Raw genomic sequence first — 19077 nt, 5'->3', positions numbered from 1 at the left:
TGTGCGCAATGACTCGGCTAACTGCTGGCCTGCTGTGCAGTGAGACTGTATTGTTATATGAATTATATTATACATTTCCATAGTTTAGTTAGCTGAGGTATATAATGTACAGTGTATCTTGTCAACAACTGTATGTGTGTAACGTATTTTTAGTGCTGAGCGATCATAAAACTGGAGGCTCGTCTCATAACCCCGCCTCCTGGTGCCAAGCACCTCCGCCGCAGAATGCACCGCCCGACGGGAGCGCCACACCAACCAAAGCCCACACCAAACCCTCCACGTGCAAGACAGAATCAACCCAAATAAAGTCACTTAACAAGAAGCCAAAAAGTGCAAAAACAACAATGCTCGCGCTGCAGGAGCCGCGAATGACCGCAGGGACACAACATTAGGTACACCTGCACTGCAGGTTCATATGTTTGTAAATCTGACTGTGATAATGCAGTCGTGCCTCACCAGACATTAACCTCACCGCACGCCACTGGATTCTGGGTATTGGTTGTGTTGTGTTTATGTTGTGTTACGGTGGGATGTTCTCCAGAAATGTGTTTTTCATTCTTTTTTGGTGTGGGTTCAGTGTGGCGCATATTTGTAACGTAACAATGTTAAAGTTGTTTGATACGGCTACCGTCAGTGTAAGCTGTGTGGCTGATGAGTAAGTATGCTTTGCTGTCTCCTGTGTGTGCAAGTAAAAGCAACATACAACATGTGGCCGGGCTGGCACGCTGTTTGTAAATGCTATAGGGGACAATTACTGCAGTGCAATTAGGGCACGCCCTTTAGTTAGTAATTAGAGTGTAAATAGGATTATATTTTCCCTGGGACTTATCTATGAGAGAAACTGAGATCCATAAGTCTCCTGGGAAAATTGGGGGGGTCGGCAAGTATGCAGCTGAGCCGCATCAGAGTGGCCAAAGAGCCGCATGCGGCTCCGGAGCCGTGGGTTGCCGACCCCTGAGCTAGCCTAAATAGCATGTTAGCATTGATTAGCTTGCAGTCACGCACTGACCGAATATGCCTGATTAGCACTCCAACAAGTCAGTAACATCAACAAAGCGCACTTTTGTGCATTCACGATTTTCACCAAGTACTCTCATCAGTGAAGCATACACACAAACATACTAAACAGTGGGCGTTCTAACAATTGGGAAGGTTTGTGTCATGTTGGTCCTCAAGCAAAAAACTTACTAAAACAAAAAAAATATCCCCCCCCGATGTTTTTCCCTTTTCAATCCTTTTTTAAAAATGCTCCAGGGAGCCACTAAGGCGGCACTAAAGAGCCGCGGGTTAAATGTTCAAGTGACTATTGGATTTCAAATTAAGATTTGTCCACCAGGTGGTGCTACTTTTTACCCATTCAAAGCATGCAGCAAAAATGTCACCTTTTACTGATTTCTGCAGTGAGGCTTTGCTAGTGAAATAAGTGTTTCTATATATTTTACCTATAAAGTTTAAAATACAAAAAAGTAGTATTAGATATGAATAATTTGGCCTAAAGTTGCTCGCAAAGACTGAAAAATATTCCAAACCCGCAGCTTTTAGACTTCTGTGTTTTAAACAGTTTTTGGAAAGATGACATTGTCACTGTTAGGAGTGTTTTAGTTTTTTACAATGGCAGCAAAATCAATGTTGCTGCCATTCTTAGACCCGTTTCAGGGCCTAATAATCAGATCAGATTCACTTTGAAATGCCTTTTATGGAAGTTTAAAAAAAAAAAAAAAAAAGGCCGTTCAAAAACAAGTTAGCTCATGCGATTGACATGTAAATGCAGAATGACAATTTATTTTGAGTGCACATGCTCTTTTTACCTTAAACAAAAAATACACTTTTTAGGGGAATCTTGTTTATTTACACTCATGTAAGACAAGCACCCACTTTTCTTTTTCACATGCATTCTAACTCGTAAATAAATACTAGCAAAAGTCAGCTAAGACTGGAGCTAATGGATTTGCTATATAAAGCGCTCTGGAAAAAAACCCCATCGTTTTATATGCCCGCTGTAAGTATAGTAACAGGCATGTTCATAATATGTCATTTACATATTTTTTCCCATTTTAAGCATACGGCGGAATATTAATTTCACATACCCATCACAACATTCAAATTTGCCTTTCAACAACACTAATTATGACAGACTTCATGAGAGCCATCAAATACTACTTTGGGACAAATGATTCAGAACATTTTTTAACCTGAATATACAGAGGATGAACTACAAGTTTTAGAAGCTGTGTGCTAAACAGATCCAGCTTCAGTGAAACACTAAGCTTCATGTAGCATTTTGCTACGTGCTAAACAAGAAGTGCGCACTATGAACACAGGGATGCTGACTGATGAGATGTGTAAATCTTAAGTTTATATGAAGAAATCCTCCCACAGGTAAAAAAAAATAAAAATGTGAGCGCAAATGAGCGTTTTCTGTGTCTTTCTCGCCATCTTCCGGTTTAAGTTGCATGTCAAAGTTGACCAACTTCTTGGTTTATGGGCGCAGCCTTCTTTTACTAATTAAGTAAATCTATAGAATTAACTTTTACCAACTCAGAGGTGATGCAGCAGCAGAGCTGCATGAACTAGTTGGCTCTGACCACGGCAGCGCTAAAAATGTTTCCTTAACACAGACATATCTAATGCTTGGTTAATATTCAGGGCACGAGATGGAAATGGTGATTTTTGTTAGGTTTTTTTTCCAGAGGGCTCTATGAGCGCAATACAGTACTCCCATTTACTGCATTGTTAGCCACCACGTACTTGCCGTGTATTACAAATTAGAATGCATTAAAAACAATAACGTGTTGTCTTACGTAGGGATTGTGAAAAACAAGCAGAATTCCCCCCAAAAGTGCAGTACCCCTAGAAGCGTGGATGGTTCCCTAGAAGGCAGGACAGTTTGTTATACGGTCAGTGCAAAGATAAGAGACTGACTGGTGTACTCGCTGGAAAACAAACATATGGATAAACTTTAGATAAAACTGTTTTGAGCATATAAATGACATGCATTCAAATGAAACATTAAAAAAATATTCCTGACAATTGTCCAAATATCAGGGACTTAATTTAAATTATGCAAGTGAGTAATAACCTGGAATTGTGATTAGTTCAGTGTGAATATAGTTCATAGTGTGAAAATTCTGATTTCAAAATGTATCCTTTGACAGAACTTTTACATTTTTGTCATCAACCGCCTCAGAGCTTTGCTCTACAAATATCCTAATTTGCACAAACATTTATCCTTCATGACCTTCACAAAAACAGATTCCTATGTTGGTGTAAAACCATTTTATTGGTTTCCAGTGGTAACATGTGTGTAGCAGCCCACCCACCAGTACGTGTGGCATCAACCTCAGGCCAATCGGCAAATTTTTAACCTGTGGCGTCATTCTGTATCTTGGCGGGTGAGAAGGGTACACGGGTGAGGAGGCCAGACCGCTGATTTTGACGTCTGTAGCAAAACGTTAGTCCTGATCCTGGCTCTGCTGGCCTGGCTTAGCAACAGTCAGTTGTCTCGGAGAGCATTAGAGGTCCGTGTGTTTGGCCTCAGAGTCAGGTTCTGAGGAGGAGGAGGAGGAGGAGGAGGAGGAGGAGGAGGAGGTGTTCTCAGCGGCGGGCTTGTGTGCTGCCGGCTCATTTTCGAACGGGCTGTCCTTGGCGGGGGAGAAGCGGAACTCTTCCGGGACCTCCTCGTCTTCCTCTGCCTTCTTGTAGAAGCCCAACTTGGCCAGCAGCTCGTTGATCTCAGAGCGGGTCATGTCAGACAAAGCGATCCTCTGAGGAAATATCAAAAAAATTAGACTTTTTCATACAAAATACTGCAGTTTAATTTAATACACACTCCAGATGTATTTCATATTTTAAATGAGGACATTTCTTTTTTGACTCAAACACAAAATTTACTTTTACAGACCTGCTTTTGAAAAGTTGACAAAAAGTATTTTTCTTCAATTGTTTAATATCAGTTTAATTCATATCTTATTTCTTGGCTGCCTTATTTTCCAATATAGTGCCTCCATAAAACTACAAGCAATGATTGGTGCCACCTGCTGGTTTGCATGTAAACATCTCCAAACCTCCAATAAAAGATGACCAGACTCTTCCAATATTTGGGTCAATACAAAATCACTTCCAAACAAAAAGTAAAAGTGGTAGATGACCACAAGGAATCCCACCCGGCATCATATGCAATACTGTTTATGTACCAGTAAAATCAACAGCTTCTATTGATTTGATAGTTTGCATATGCACACACTGGCCACTTCATTAGGTACACCTGCGCAATACAAGACCAGTATTAAAAGCTTGCGCATTTACAAAAAAAAGGTAATATTACTCTTAATACTGATAAGTGTTTATAATATTTTACATGGGAGGGTCCAATTATTAGAAACAGCTTTTATTAAAAGCACAATTTCTAGTAGTATAATTCCAGCCAAAAAGTACCAAAAAAAATCTTACGTCCAGCTCCTCGTAGTAATGATTAAGGAGGACAAGTTCAGGGTCGGCCCCAGGAATGTGTTTCATCACCAGGTTATGGCTGAAGGGAACATTGGTCAAGGACTTCGACATACAGTAGTGGACACTTCATTAGGTACAACTGCAATACAAATCATCTCTCATATCGACACCCAGGAAAATCCAGGTTGCATTTTTTTTTTCCATCATAGGTGATAATATGCCACAGTGTTGTAAAAATACCCCCACAGAAAAGCTTGTTTATTTTTCATGCCATGTCCTTTGAAGTAGACAACAGTAGCTCCTTTATCTTTCTACCACTTGGATGAAAGAAGCAACTCCATGTGACATCAAATCAAACAATATTTACCATAAAAAGCAGTTAGTGTTTGTTTTCTATTGCATTTAAAAAACTTTTTTTTTTTTTAAAGTTGACTTTTTTGTATATTTGATCCCAGGTGTTTTCTCCTTGCTTATTTATATACATACTTTTCTGCACGGTTATCATTTTGTATGAAACATTTGTCATAAGTTCTCATGTCCACCACAGAGGACATTGGTGGTTAAGATATTTAATTTTAAGACATTCCACACACACTTTGACATTTGTCACTACACTGATCTCCTTCACCCATAAACACTTTTTATAATGGGACTGAATGAATGCAGCTTGTCATTACAACTGCGCACAGCAGATGGCGTCGTACCTCGGCTTCCTGACAACTTGGAAATCATTTTCATGTTTCTTGCTTACTTTTTGTCCCTAATGGTGTCCCTAAAATTAGTGTTGTCCTGATGCAACTGTTACTCAAGGCTCCAAAAGTGAATCGGCGGATGCCGATATCGGCACAAATCATTCCACATTTATGATTTTGTAGTGAGAAATGTTAGAAAAGGTTTGATCAAGTAGAATTAGCCAGAGAAAAATGGTAGGTATGAAAAACACTAACATTCTAACAGATTCATGCTTTTGAAGTGGGAGTGTTCCCATATTTTCTGGACTATAAGATGCTATTTTTTTCTTACGCTTTGAACCCTGTGGCTTATAAAACAGTGCGGCTAATTTATGTTTTGTGTTCAACAAATACAGTAGTTGTTTTTTTTTAAATAAGCAGAGACACTCAAAAGGTGTGTTATTGTTTGTGCAATGGTGCCATCTTTTGGACAAGTTCGCTCACTGCAGGGTCTGCGGGGTGAACGTCTACATTATTTTTGTCATTTTAGCGCCTTGAACCGGAAGTACAAGTGCCCTTCCGTCTTCCAGTCATCCATAGCGTTTCTACTTGTATGTATTCTTTATTCATCAATCCAAGCAACGTTTGTAAGTAATATAACTAAAACAATTCATACTTACTAATCCGTCCCATGTGTCATGTCTGTAGGAGTGTTCTCACGCATATTCGTACGAGCTAACATAATGTCATCAAGCTAGCGTCGTTAGCATTAGCAAATATGCTAACACGTTTACAAGGGTCTTAGTATCACTAACTTACAATGGCTTTCTTTTTGTATTGTTTCAGTTTCACAAAATCCTTAGTAAATTCACCAAAACCTCACCGTGGAGCTATTGAGTCTGTTTAGCTGATTTAAGAGCGAGCTTCCGCAACTAGTGGGTCAATTACTTCTGTTTTGTTTGATCAGCCACTTTACTGCCGTGTTACAGGCACCGTTTGGAAACAAGATATGTAAATACATATATACAAAATCTTTGTGTAAATAACTCATTTCACAAGGTACATATATATCACTTATAGTCCAGTGCGGCTAATGTATGGAAAAATATTTTTTCTAGCCTTTACACTGCAATCCAATTTTCTTTTAAAAATTTAGTGGGTGCGGTTTATATACCGGTGTGCTCTATAATTTGGAAACTACGGTAATCTGTTTTTGGCAACACCTAGTGGTCACAACAATTCATTAAATTAAGTGCATGACGCAGTAAGCTCAATTACGCGGACACGTTTGTTACTGGATACTTTTCTGCCCTGGAGACTTTCTGTGTGTGTAATATGAAACTATAATTATTTGATCCTTGTTTATGCGCCTTTTTAGACTGCAGTATTGTTTTATCAAGGACACTTTGCTTGTGTGCTGTTGTGTAGTTGTTAGCTACCATGTTTACCTTTTGTAAATGAATTCACTAAAATGCAATATACCAACTTTGTGTGTTTACTGGGGGACATTTAGATATTAAGTGGCTGTCCAGCTCTGCAGTCTGCACGACTGCTTGTATCTGAGATTCAAGATATAATCCGATACTGGTTGTTTTGCTGATATCGGACCAATATCCAATATAAATATGGGATCGGAACACCCCTAATAAAAAATGTTATATTCCAATATATAATAGAGAATGACTTCCAAAAAAAGGGCGACATAAGTCAGAATGAGGATGTGTCAAAGGATACTAAAGAGGAATGTCCTGGACCACAAAGGCTTTGACCTGCAGACAAAGGTGGACATTTTAGAGACGCGTCTAACAAAAACTTGGGTCACATTTTCCAACATAACTTACCTCCCTGAGCCTGTTCAGTTGTCATCCACCACACGACTGAAAAGAGACAACATTAATGACAAGAAAGGCTTCTTGAAATGTCTTATCACATTTGCCTAAAAGAGAATTAGTTTCATGGTGTGATGCCGAGGGAATGTCTGTGGGCAAGACGTCTTGCATAAACCTATTTTATAGAAATAGGAGACTGAGGTTTCATGTTGCAGGCGTGACCATTACGACAGTAATGACGGATAACATGCTTTTGTTGAACTATAGCGTCACCCTGAGGGAGAAACGCTCCCTCCTTATGATGCACCGCTTTGTGTGCGCCTCAATGAAACATGTTAGGGGTGTGGATCGATACAAATACTGGTATCATTACCACGGTGGTATTGGGTCAAAACAATTTGTTATCTTCTGTTTATATTTTCACTAATATCTGCTCAAATACATTGTTAGGTTTATGTATGGTTATGTTTACAAACACGTACACACCTTGGACACAGGAGGGATTTGATTCTAGGCCAATTGCAGTCTTTGTTTACTATTTTTTGCCCTAAAAAACTAATTGTTAAAACAGGGCAATATGGGGAAATGTGTACCATATTGTTGATATTGTGTTGTTTAAAATATTGTTTTACATATAGTTTTCACAATCGACCATTTCATATTGGTTGTCATTACTATTGCAGTGTGGTCAAATGTGTTTAAAAAAGTATTTATTCCCACACTGAAATCTTTTAACCAAGTTTTAATGTGTATTTTATCCATGCTAGCATTTAAGCGAGCGAGCGATTTGTTGATATTGTGTCGTTTAAAATTGTGTTTTACATATCAAAGTGTTCACAAACGACCATTTCATAACAGTATTGGTTGTCATTACTATTGCAGTGTGGTTAAAATGTGCTCAAAAAGTATTTATTCCCACACTGAAATCTTTTAACCAAGTTTTAATGTGTCTTTTATTTATGCTAGCAAACAATTTGTTGCTACTGTGTTTAAAATTGTGTTTTACATATCAAAGTGTTCACAAACGACCATTTCCTATCACGGTATTGGTTGTCATTACTATTGCAGTATGGTTCAATGTGCTCAAAAAGTATTTATTCCCACACTGAAATCTTTTAACCAAGTTTTAATGTATCTTTTATCCATGCTAGCATTTAAGCGAGCAAGCAATTTGTTGCTATTGTGTTTAAAATTGTGTTTTACATATCAAAGTGTTCACAAACGACCATTTCCTATCACAGTATTGGTTGTCATTACTATTGCAGTGTGGTTAAATGTGCTCTAAAAGTTTTTATTCCCACACTGAAATCTTTTAACCAAGTTTTAATGTGTCTTTTATCAATGCTAGCATTTAAGCGAGCAAGCGATTTGTTGATATTGTGTCGTTTAAAAGTGTGTTTTACATATCAAAGTGTTCACAAACGACCATTTCATAACGGGGCGGCATGGCGTAGTGGGTAGAGCAACCATGCCAGAAACCTGAGGGTTGCCGGTTCGCTCCCCGCCACTTACCATCCAAAAAAAAAAAAAAAATCGCTGCCGTTGTGTCCTTGGGCGGGACACTTCACCCTTTGCCCCCGGTGCCACTCACACCGGTGAATTGAATGATGAATGATAGGTGGTGGTCGGAGGGGCCGTTGGCGCAAATTGCAGCCACGCTTCCGTCAGTCTACCCCAGGGCAGCTGTGGCTATGAAAGTAGCTTACCACCACCAGGTGTGAATGAATGATGGGTTCTACATGTAAAGTGACTTTGGGTACTTAGAAAAGCGCTATACAAATCCCAGGTATTATTATTATAACAGTATTGGTTGTCATTACTATTGCAGTGTGGTTAAATGTGCTGAAAAAGTATTTATTCCCACACTGAACTCTTAACCAAGTTTTAATGTGTCTTTTATCCATGCTAGCATTTAAGATAGCAAGCAATTTGTTGCTATTGTGTTTAAAATTGTGTTTTACATACAAAAGTGTTCACAAACGACCATTTCCATCACGGTATTGGTTGTCATTACTATTGCAGTGTGGTTAAAATGTGCTCAAGAAGTATTTATTCCCACATTGAAATATTTTAACCACGTTTTAACATGTCTTTTATCCATGCTAGCATTTAAGCTAGCAAGCAATTAGCGTGCCAGCTGCTTCTCCAGGATAATCACTAACTTTTTCAACACGCGGTAATTAATCACAGGTTGTACGATTATATTTGAAACGATAACAGTAACCGTCGGGAATTTTACCGCGTTTTATCATATCGGTAATCGTTACATCACTAGTATTGATATACATATTTATTTGTTGGCCAAAAAATTGTTTTAATAAACAAATTAAAGGCACAAATCTTAGTAAAACGTGTAGGTATCGGCGATACTGGCCTTGTGTTTACGTGGTATCAGATCGATACCAACATTTGTACTAGTATCACCCGCCTGGTGTATTTTGTTTAAACAAACATGTCCATTTACGCATGCGTACAACAGCCTCTATTCGCATAATCGTCCTGACAGGTCAGAAAAAAGAAAGAATAATAAGATTCGAGCCACAAAGTGTGAAGAAGTATACCTCCACTCTGGCTCGAGCCAGCCCGTCCATCTTGTTGACGTCCACCTCGTAGGACGACACGTACCGAAGAACACCGAACAGCACAAGAAGCCACATGGCGACTGGACCGAAAGCTGCCTGTGAGTCGGTGTGACACCGGCCGTCACTGGAGGATGTGAGAGTGAGAACAAGGGCGATGGAGATCAGAACGATGATGACGAAGGGGGGGAGGGTGCGTGGTGACGTCACTTCCGGATGCCGTGCCACGTCTAAGGTTTAACATATACAGTATGTTAGACTAGATACACTCACGTGACGTGACACGAGGCTGAGGTTGGCGTGTCATTTAAACCAAATATTGTTGTTTTTTTTAATTTCGAAATAAAAAAGCGAATGATTCACTAATGATGACAAAGAAAAAGAGCGCGTAAATTCATAAATTCTAAAAAATAAAAAAAATCCCATAACATAAACAATTTCCATCAAAGACAAATTAAGAATTTAAATGTATGGTGCTTTCATTTATCCCCAGTAAATGTTTCTTTATTTGCTTTTTTCCTCTCTTTCATTTTTTATAAATAAATGATAAATGGGTTATACTTGCATAGCGCTTTTCTACCTTCAAGGTAGTCAAAGCACTTTGACAGTATTTCCACATTCACACACTGATGGCAGGAGCTGCCATGCAAGGCGCTAACCAGCAGCCATCAGGAGCAAGGGTGAAGTGTCTTGCCCAAGGACACAACAGATGTGACTAGGATGGTAGAAGGTGGGGATTGAACCCCAGTAACCATCAACACTCTGATTGCTGGCACGGCCACCAACTTCGCCACGCCGTCCCTAGTATTTTTTGTTTAATATCATGCATTATAGGTAGCATGGTGGGACAGGGGTTAGTGCATGTGCCTCACAATACGAAGGTCCTGAGTAGTCCTCAGTTCAATCCCGGGCTCATGATCTTTCTTTGTGGAGTTTGCATGTTCTCCCCGTGACTGCGTGGGTTCCCTGCGGGTACTCCGGCTTCCTCCCACCTCCAAAAACATGCACCTGGGGATAAGTTGATTGGCAACACTAAATTGGCCCTAGTGTATGAATGTGAGTGTGAATGTTGTCTGTCTATCTGTGTTGGCCCTGCGATGAGGTGGCGACTTGTCCAGCGTGTACCCCGCCTACCGCCCGAATGCAGCTGAGATAGGCTCCAGCGACCCCCCGCGACCTCAAAATTGGACAAGCGGTAGTAAATGGATGGATGGATGGATCATGCATTATTGTCTGGAAAGTCTAATGCAGGGGTGTCAAAGGTACGAACAGGTTTTATCCGGCCCACGGGATGGGTTTGCTGAGTATAAAAATTAACCTGAAATGTTTGAATGAAAGAAACAGCTGTTCTAAATGTGTCCACTGGATGTCGCAATAGTAATTATTTGTATCTTTGTAGATGATGTACAAAATAAACCACATGATGTTAGTACAGTATCAATCACGTTATCGATGGGAAAACTAATTTTTAGACAATATGATTTTCCTGAGCGGCTAGAAGACACCGAGAGATACTAGTGGTAGAAAATGGATTAGAAAGGACAGATTTAAAAATAATTATAATTAAAAAAAAATTATTATTTTTTTTTTAACTTGGGACTTCCCGCGGGCCGAATTTTGGACGCTGGCGGGCCGTAGTTTGTGGACCCCTGAATTAGCTACTGCAAAGCACTAGGGGACATGAAATATTTCCAACATTTGTTCAAAATTTGAAAGTTATAATACATCCGTTTTATGAAAGATGTTCTTATTCATAATCGTCAATTAAAAACACTGGCTTTAATCAACTATATGAGGTTCATATGAGGTTCATACTACTATTTCTAAGTAAAACAGTCATGTATACGGAATAAAGCATGTTGTACTGCAAAATTATCCATTGGCGTTTCATAAAATCTCAATCCTACCTATTTCATTTCAAATTTAAATAAGAATAACTAACTGAAGTATAATTTAGGATACATTCACAATTAAATTTGGAATTTTTGCACTAGCATGCTATCCTATAATGCAGTGGTTTTCAACCACTGTGCCGCGGCACACTAGTGTGCCGTGAGATACAGTCTGGTGTTCCGTAGGAGATTATGTAATTTCACCTAATTGGGTTAAAAATATGTTTTGCAAACCAGTAATTATAATCCGCAAATGTGCCGTTGTTGAGTGTCTGCACTGTCTAGAGCTCGGCAGCGTAACCATGTAATACTCTTCCATATCAGTAGGGGGCAGCAGGTTTGTAGATGTTTGTCGTGATCACAATATGTAGACGACAGCGTGCAGGTAAAAAGGTATCTAACGCTTAAACCAAAAATAAACAAAAGGCGAGTGCCGCTAAGAAAAGCCATTGAAGCTTAGGGATGGCTATGCAAAATGAAACTAAAACGAAACTGGCTGCAAAGTAAACAAAAACCAATCAATCAATCAATCAATCAATGTTTATTTATATAGCCCTAAATCACAAGTGTCTCAAGGGGCTGTACAAGCCACAACGACATCCTCGGTACAGAGCCCACATAAAAACAGACTTTCTCTCTGGCACTCATCGAAGGTGGACACTCCCCTTTCCTCTCCCTTATCTCTCCTGCTTGCTTCTTTGTCTTGTCTTGTCTTAACTTTCTTGTTGCCTCTTTTTGCACTGCTCTCCGAATCTAAACATTGGAACTATTTAACTGGCCTCAACGAAATTGACAAGATCTTGGGTTTGGGAGAACCTGTTAGTCATGACGGAGCGGTTGTTGCTGGACACACGACGGACTCTTGGGAGAAGAAGGAGTGCCGCGTGCCTGGCGACCCTTTTCTGTTGAGGACGTGAAGATATCTACCTATTCGGAATTATGACAACAGGACATCTGCTGATTGGAGTAAGCTTTGCTCTGGTTTGTCGACAAATTGGAAGTTGCTGGCAGTCTTCAAAGGATGCGGGAAGAACTGTGGACACTCTTGTGATTTGGATAACATCGGACTGTCTGCCCCGCAGGATTTTTGAGGACCAGTCATAGACAATTTAGAGTGAAAAGCAAATTTTATTTTCACTCGCATACAAAACATTCTTCGATTGTTTCCCTGGCTTCGAGACTCTCCCGAAGGACAGTGCAGCGAAGACACAACAATCTCCCTTCTTGTCTCTCATGGACACACACCTGTTGTTGTTGACTTTGGACTAGCGACTGCACAAGATCAAGATCACACTGCAGGCTTACACACAAACATGCATCCAAAAAAATATACGCCACACATACTTACACTTAGGAGCCCAGTCTAGATTGTATTTTTTTACTCATCCTTCTCCAGCATTTTACCTTTTTCCCATCTTTTACAAGTCGCCTTGTGGCGACCCATCAGCGTTCCTGTTCTATAACCCTGTACACTGTTTGTTTGTCTAATCTTGAACGGGTTTGTGCTGAAAACAAAGTTTCATTGCACTTGTGCAATGAAAATAAAGACCTATCTATCTATCTATCTATCTATCTATCTATCTATCTATCTATCTATCTATCTATCTATCTATCTATCTATCTATCTATCTATCTATCTATCTATCTATCTATCTATCTATCTATCTATCTATCTAGAATGCTGGAAGACAGCAAAGACTTACAGCATGTGGAGCAGATGGCGTCCACAAAGTACATCCGTACATGACATGACAATCAACAATGTCCCCACAAAGAAGGATAGCGTCTGCAAAACTTAAATAGTCTTGACTGAGAAAACAAAGCAGGTGCGGGGAACAGGTTCAAGGAAGACATGAAACAACTACAGGAAAATACCAACAAAACAGGAAAAGCCACCAAAAATAGGAGCGCAAGACAATAACTAAAACACTACTCACAGGAAAACACCAAAAACTTAAAAATAAGTCATGGCATGATGTGACAGGTTGTGACAGTACGCCTACTTTGAGACAAGAGCTATAGTGATGCATGGTTGGTTATGGTTTGAAATCATATCCAACAATTGCAAGAACAACTTTTTACTGTCAATATCGGCTGCTGAGTTTCATTTTTTTATGTTTTCTGCTGGTGGTGTGCCTCGAGATTTTTTTCAATGAAAAAAATGTGCCTTGGCTCAGAAAAGGTTGAAAAACACTGCTATAATGAGTAACTAGGGCAGTGGTTCTTAACCTGGGTTCGATCGAACCCTAGGGGTTTGTTGAGTCGGCCTCAGGGGTTCGGCGGAGGTCAAAACACACCCGACTCTTCGTGTAAATACAAACTTCTCCCTATCGGCGTATTACAGATACGGCAACAGCTGACTGATTTGCAGGTGTGTAATTTGTTGTGAGTTTATGCACTGTGTTGGTTTTGTTGTTTGAACAAGGTGATGTTCATGCACGGTTCATTTTATGCACCAGTAAAAAAAAACATGGTAACACTCTAGTATGGGGAACATATTCACCATTAATTAGTTGCTTATTAACATGCAAATTAGTAACATATTGGCTCTTAACTAGTCATTATTAAGTACCTAGTAATGCCTTATTCAGCATGGCCTTATTATAACCCTAACCCTCTAACTGTGACCCTAACCCTAACCAAATAACTCTAAATTAAGTCTGTATTACTTAGAATATGTTCCCCTAGTGTCCAAATAACTCTAAGTCTTTGATACTTAGAATATGTTCCCCATACTAAAGTGTTACCAAAAACATATAACTTTGTCTTGAATTGAAAATTGAATTGAATTGAAAAAAACATTTTTATTTAATTTTTCACTAAAGAAGGGTTCGCTGAATGCACATATGAAACTGGTGGGGTTCGGTACCTCCAACAAGGTTAAGAACCACTGAACTAGGGGGTTTTGTTTATTTTGTGCACTTCTAAATACTGACCACTGGGCGGCAGTGTGGTTTCATGACAGCTGTAGGTTACCTTATCGCAGTCCAATCAAGTCCTGGCAGCTTGTGTTCAGTAGTCCACTATAGAACGGAAGCTGTGTGTGTGTGTGTTTGTGTATGTTTAAATGTGTGTGTGTTTAAATGTGTGTGTGTGTGACCTGATTCTAGAAGGAAGGTGTCACGGTGCGCTTCGGTCACATTGTTTTTGTAGTCCCTCGCCCCGGTGTCCTTCAGGAAAGGCTGGTCTGAAGGACGCACGGTGACATTTGTGTAGTGTTTATGTATCTTTAAGGACGGCGGGGGGAGGCGGTTGCTGTGCGTCCGAGCGATGTAGCCTGCTTGGCGGCGTGGCCGACCCCACCTGCTCCCTCCGGCCGAGGAACGACGCGAAGCTGGGATGTCGATGGTGTCATCAGGAAATGAAAGTTGAACATTCTCTTTTTCCGCAGGATCATCACCCAGACAGGTAGGTGACGAATATAAACACCCACATGCGTGCTGAAGTCTAATGTTGTAAATAGTGTAACAGTACATGCTTTTTTTTTTTAGCAGCCAAGCACACCTTAAAGCATGACTCCTAATCTGCCCATGTTTATATATACCTGATTCATACACACATACTGCCGAATACATCTTCATTATGCTAAGCTCCTATTTTTTAGAGCATCTCTCACACTCATGATGACAAAACTCTCCTGTGCAATCACACCACTGTCCTTGAAGCAACCCTCTAATTAGGCCACATGATTCTGTCCTACTTGGGAATATTTGTCATGTATTTCACAATATGCAAATGAGCTTTGACCCGAGGTCACTCTCAACGTTAAGGGTGTGTGCTGTTCATGAAGCAGTGGTCATCCTGCACAGTACGGCTCTCGTCCCCAGGGTACACAAATCTCCATCAGGAGTTATTCGAGCAGTGCTAGCCAGTGAGCACTCTTGCAACATCTCACTATTCGATCCGGACTTGAATTTAGATTCTAACCGATTCTCGCAATGTGTTATTTGGTATAAAATAATAATGAAACATTTTCAAAATAGTGTGCAGCGTGTCATTTGATTCTTAAAAAAAACAACAACTTCCATTTAGTATCATAATAAATAATACATATATTTCAGCAGCCTTTCAGCTCATTGTCCAGCACAGCTCTTAACCTACTCAGTGGCCTAGTGGTTAGAGTGTCCGCCCTGAGATCGGTAGGTTGTGAGTTCAAACCCCGGCTGAGTCATACCAAAGACTATAAAAATGGGACCCATTACCTCCCTGCTTGGCACTCAGCATTAAGGGTTGGAATTGGGGGTTAAATCACCAAAAATGATTTAAATAAACACAATTGGCCCTAGTGTGTGAATGTGAGTGTGAATGTTGTCTGTCTATCTGTGTTGGCCCTGCGATGAGGTGGCGACTTGTCCAGGGTGTACCCCGCCTTCCGCCCGAATGCAGCTGAGATAGGCTCCAGCGCCTCCCGCGACCCCGAAGGGAATAAGCGGTAGAAAATGGATGGATGGACAATTTGTTCTGCTTGCCATAATCTTCATTCCTTTTTCTAATAAATGCACATCAACATTGAATTTGTACTTTAACATGTGAAGCGATGTCCGTGTTTTTAAAGTTCCAGGCAGTCCGGATTATAAACATTGTTATTGGTTACGCTCATTAAACAATTCATTGAAGCAACAGAATATAAATCGAAGCTTTTTTCTAATCAAATTAATCGATCGTTGCAGCCCTAATCTAAAGTACCTGGCGTGTTTTTTTGAAGTGAAATTAGCCAGGAAACACAACTGCTCAGTGGCCTAGTAGTTAAAGTGTTCGCCCTGAGATCGGTAGGTCGTGAGTTCAAACCCCGGCTGAGTCATACCAAAGACTATAAAAATGGGACCCATTACCTCCCTGCTTGGCACTCAGCATCAAGGGTTGGAATTGGGGGTTAAATCACCAAAATGATTCCCGGGCGTGGCTACTGCTGCTCCTCACTGCTCCCCTCACCTCCCAGGTTGTGAACAAGGGGATGGGTCAAATTTCACCACACCTAGTGTGATAATCATTGGTACTTTAACTTTAACTTTAACTTTGCATCAGGTCATATGCATTGACCTGATCACTGACCATATCACAACCTGTTCTTATTTTTACGTAACTATCCGCAGTTAAAGTACAGGAGCATGTTTGCTCAAAATGAATTGTGCAATCATTTTGATTTTGATTTTTTACATGATTGATGCGATATTGTTTTGTGATTAATCAAATGAGTTAACTTTTGACAGTCCTCGTTAAAACGAACCCTCGTGAGATTGTTGTGCCAGTACGGTTTCTTTGGTCATGTGTGATAGTTTGTTTGGTCATGTGTGAAAGTGATCGTCTGAACCCTGGTCTGCACCAAACCAGTCCCACAAGGGAACTCTGGTGTGGTTCGCCTGGTTGGTTCGGTGAACGCTACATGGATCGATGTTAAAATGACAGCTTAAAGCATGCAGAAATGACACAAATGTAATGTCCTTTAGTGTGTGTGTGACAACTACACTCTCTGAAAGTCTATTTTAGAAACTGTTCATTAATGGTAGTATGTGAATTTAAAAAAAGAACAGTATTTAAACCAACATAATTTTGTCTGGAATATTTGAATTACATCACATAATATGTAGACGTGGGGCGATATTCGGTAAGTCAGTTAACCGAATGATGAAAGAAAATTGACTCGATAATTTTGCCAGCCTTGATAACCGCCCTGTGCATGCGCTGTTATGGGCCACACGTTGATAAAATTATCAACCAACGACTAGCGTTAGCTTGAGGCTAGAACAAACAACCGACATTAACGTCTTTCCCCATTAAAAAAACAATAGAACATAATCTGAACCTGTTTAAACACATTACTGTCTAAACAATTAAGATACAGTATTCACATTGAACATTAAGGCTGTGCTGTCTTTGCACAAAGTTATCAATATGAACTCCAATGTCAAGTTGAAACAGACTGACGTTTCTTTAATAGGAAGTGAACTCACGTGACGTCACATTAGCCTGAAGTAAATGTAAAACATCACCTAATTTGTATTTATTAAAAATAAATCTAAAACGTTTACAAATTAAAATGGAAGAAGATAAACATAATTAAACACACAAATACAAATAATATGGCTTTTATGAAGCCAGAACAATATTTCATGTTTCCTCTGCCAAGAAAGTGTATTGTGTAGCTATTTATTTTAGTTATTAAAAAAAGAAAAATAGGTTAAAAGATTTTAGTGTGGGTATGAGTAATTTTTGGGCACATTCAACAATACCGTGATAATTTTGGTCATAATAACTTTATTTAGCCATATTGTTTTGGTTGTGTATATTTGAGGTTGCCCCACTCCCTCCTTAACAGACACACACTAAAGGACATTACATTTGTGTCATTTCTGCATGCTTATTGCTTTTGGTTGTGATTTTTATTCAAGTGCAACATTTTGCTAACAGAGTATTTTTTATTTTCATTATTTGTTTGTTTTATTTAACTTGGATATTTTAAAGTTTACATTATAATTATAAAGTTTGTTTATAAAACGTTACAACATTAAAATATTGGAGAAATATAAGTTTATTGCATTTGAAAGGGTATACTTGCATTATTATTATTATTATGTATATTCATTTCATCAACGGGTAATTTGGTTTCAAAATAATGTTGACAATAATATCGTTTACCTGCAATAATTTGTAGGTCAATAAATCGTCGAGCAAAAATTATCGGTCCAGGCCAAGTAGTAATGTATGTCAAAAAAGTAGCAGGAAACACAAATGTTTCTATTCTGCAAACATGCAGTGCTGATTTAATAATAAGGAAAGGAGATTGCAATGAGAGTGTATTATCATGTGTGTTAATTTTAGTTGCATCGGTTCTGATTTTCACCCACTCACTTCCTGTAGATAGTGTAAAGATGTTGCATCGCTATTGCCTTACTTGTGCAACTCTCTTGTTTCATTCTTGACAGGAAGGAGTATTTAAGGTAATGAAGTGTCTCCGCTTGCACACACACTCATTACTCATGTTTGCGTCTGCAAGCATTTTATTTCCATTGGTCAGGTAACAGATTTAAATTTACACTAATGTATAATTTGATACAAGTTGTACAACAAATATGCTTAAACCAATCCAATCTAATGTAGGTCAATATGCTAAGCTAATTGAACAAACATTGACATCGTAACTTTATGACAAAGCATATTAGTTTCTATCTAATAATACATCTCATTGATAAATAATTAATTTAACTTTTGGAATATGATGTGGGTCAATAAAAAGAGAGCAGTTTTCTAAAAAGAAACAAACCAGGGCTGTTTAAAGCATGGCCATTTTTACGCCACAAGTGCATCAGTAACTGTTTGAACAGTGTGAATTATTGTTTTATTTTTAGGAAATGAAAGTCCATTATTACCCAAAGTGCAACATTATTCAAGTCTTTCTAAGATTTCTCTGGCTTTTTTCATGATTACTGCGGCCTAAAATGTCTGAATTCACTGCCACTTTTTCAGAAAGTTGCGGTTCAAGACTTTTGATGGTTATTTTTTTCTTTACTACCATAAAAAAATGTATCAATGTTTTGAGTGTTCCTTGTAACAGTAACCTAAAAAAGCACGGAATTTCAATAAAAAATACTGTATTGATATTTTACTCGTTTTATACTATACACTTAAAAGTAGACACTGGATGGCAGTAAAAGCACAC

At 39.1% G+C, this 19077-nt stretch overlaps 2 protein-coding genes across 3 annotated transcripts in view; one reads left to right on the top strand and one right to left on the bottom strand.

Moving 5' to 3' along the window:
• Positions 1-3259: 3259 nt before the first annotated feature.
• Positions 3260-9744, bottom strand: selenom (selenoprotein M). Its single transcript, XM_062051386.1, has 5 exons — positions 9511-9744; positions 6962-6997; positions 6855-6889; positions 4450-4528; positions 3260-3764 (listed from the first exon to the last, which is right to left on the bottom strand). Exons 1-5 carry the CDS (start codon positions 9604-9606, stop codon positions 3513-3515), a joined length of 498 nt encoding a protein of 165 aa, XP_061907370.1. The 5' UTR covers positions 9607-9744; the 3' UTR covers positions 3260-3512.
• Positions 9745-14431: 4687 nt separating this feature from the next.
• inpp5jb (inositol polyphosphate-5-phosphatase Jb) overlaps positions 14432-19077 on the top strand; it is a 57424-nt gene continuing 52778 nt past the window's right edge. For both annotated transcript variants that reach the window (XM_062051384.1, XM_062051385.1), the window contains exon 1: positions 14432-14828. The gene's annotated coding sequence lies outside the window, so the exon portion shown is untranslated. The remainder of the gene's footprint in view (positions 14829-19077) is intronic.

This window comes from Entelurus aequoreus, linkage group LG06, assembly GCF_033978785.1.
Source record: "Entelurus aequoreus isolate RoL-2023_Sb linkage group LG06, RoL_Eaeq_v1.1, whole genome shotgun sequence".
Classification (NCBI taxonomy): Eukaryota; Metazoa; Chordata; class Actinopteri; order Syngnathiformes; family Syngnathidae; genus Entelurus; species Entelurus aequoreus.
The sequence above is the reverse complement of the archived record's forward strand: the minus strand, read 5'-3'. Positions and strand labels throughout refer to the sequence as shown.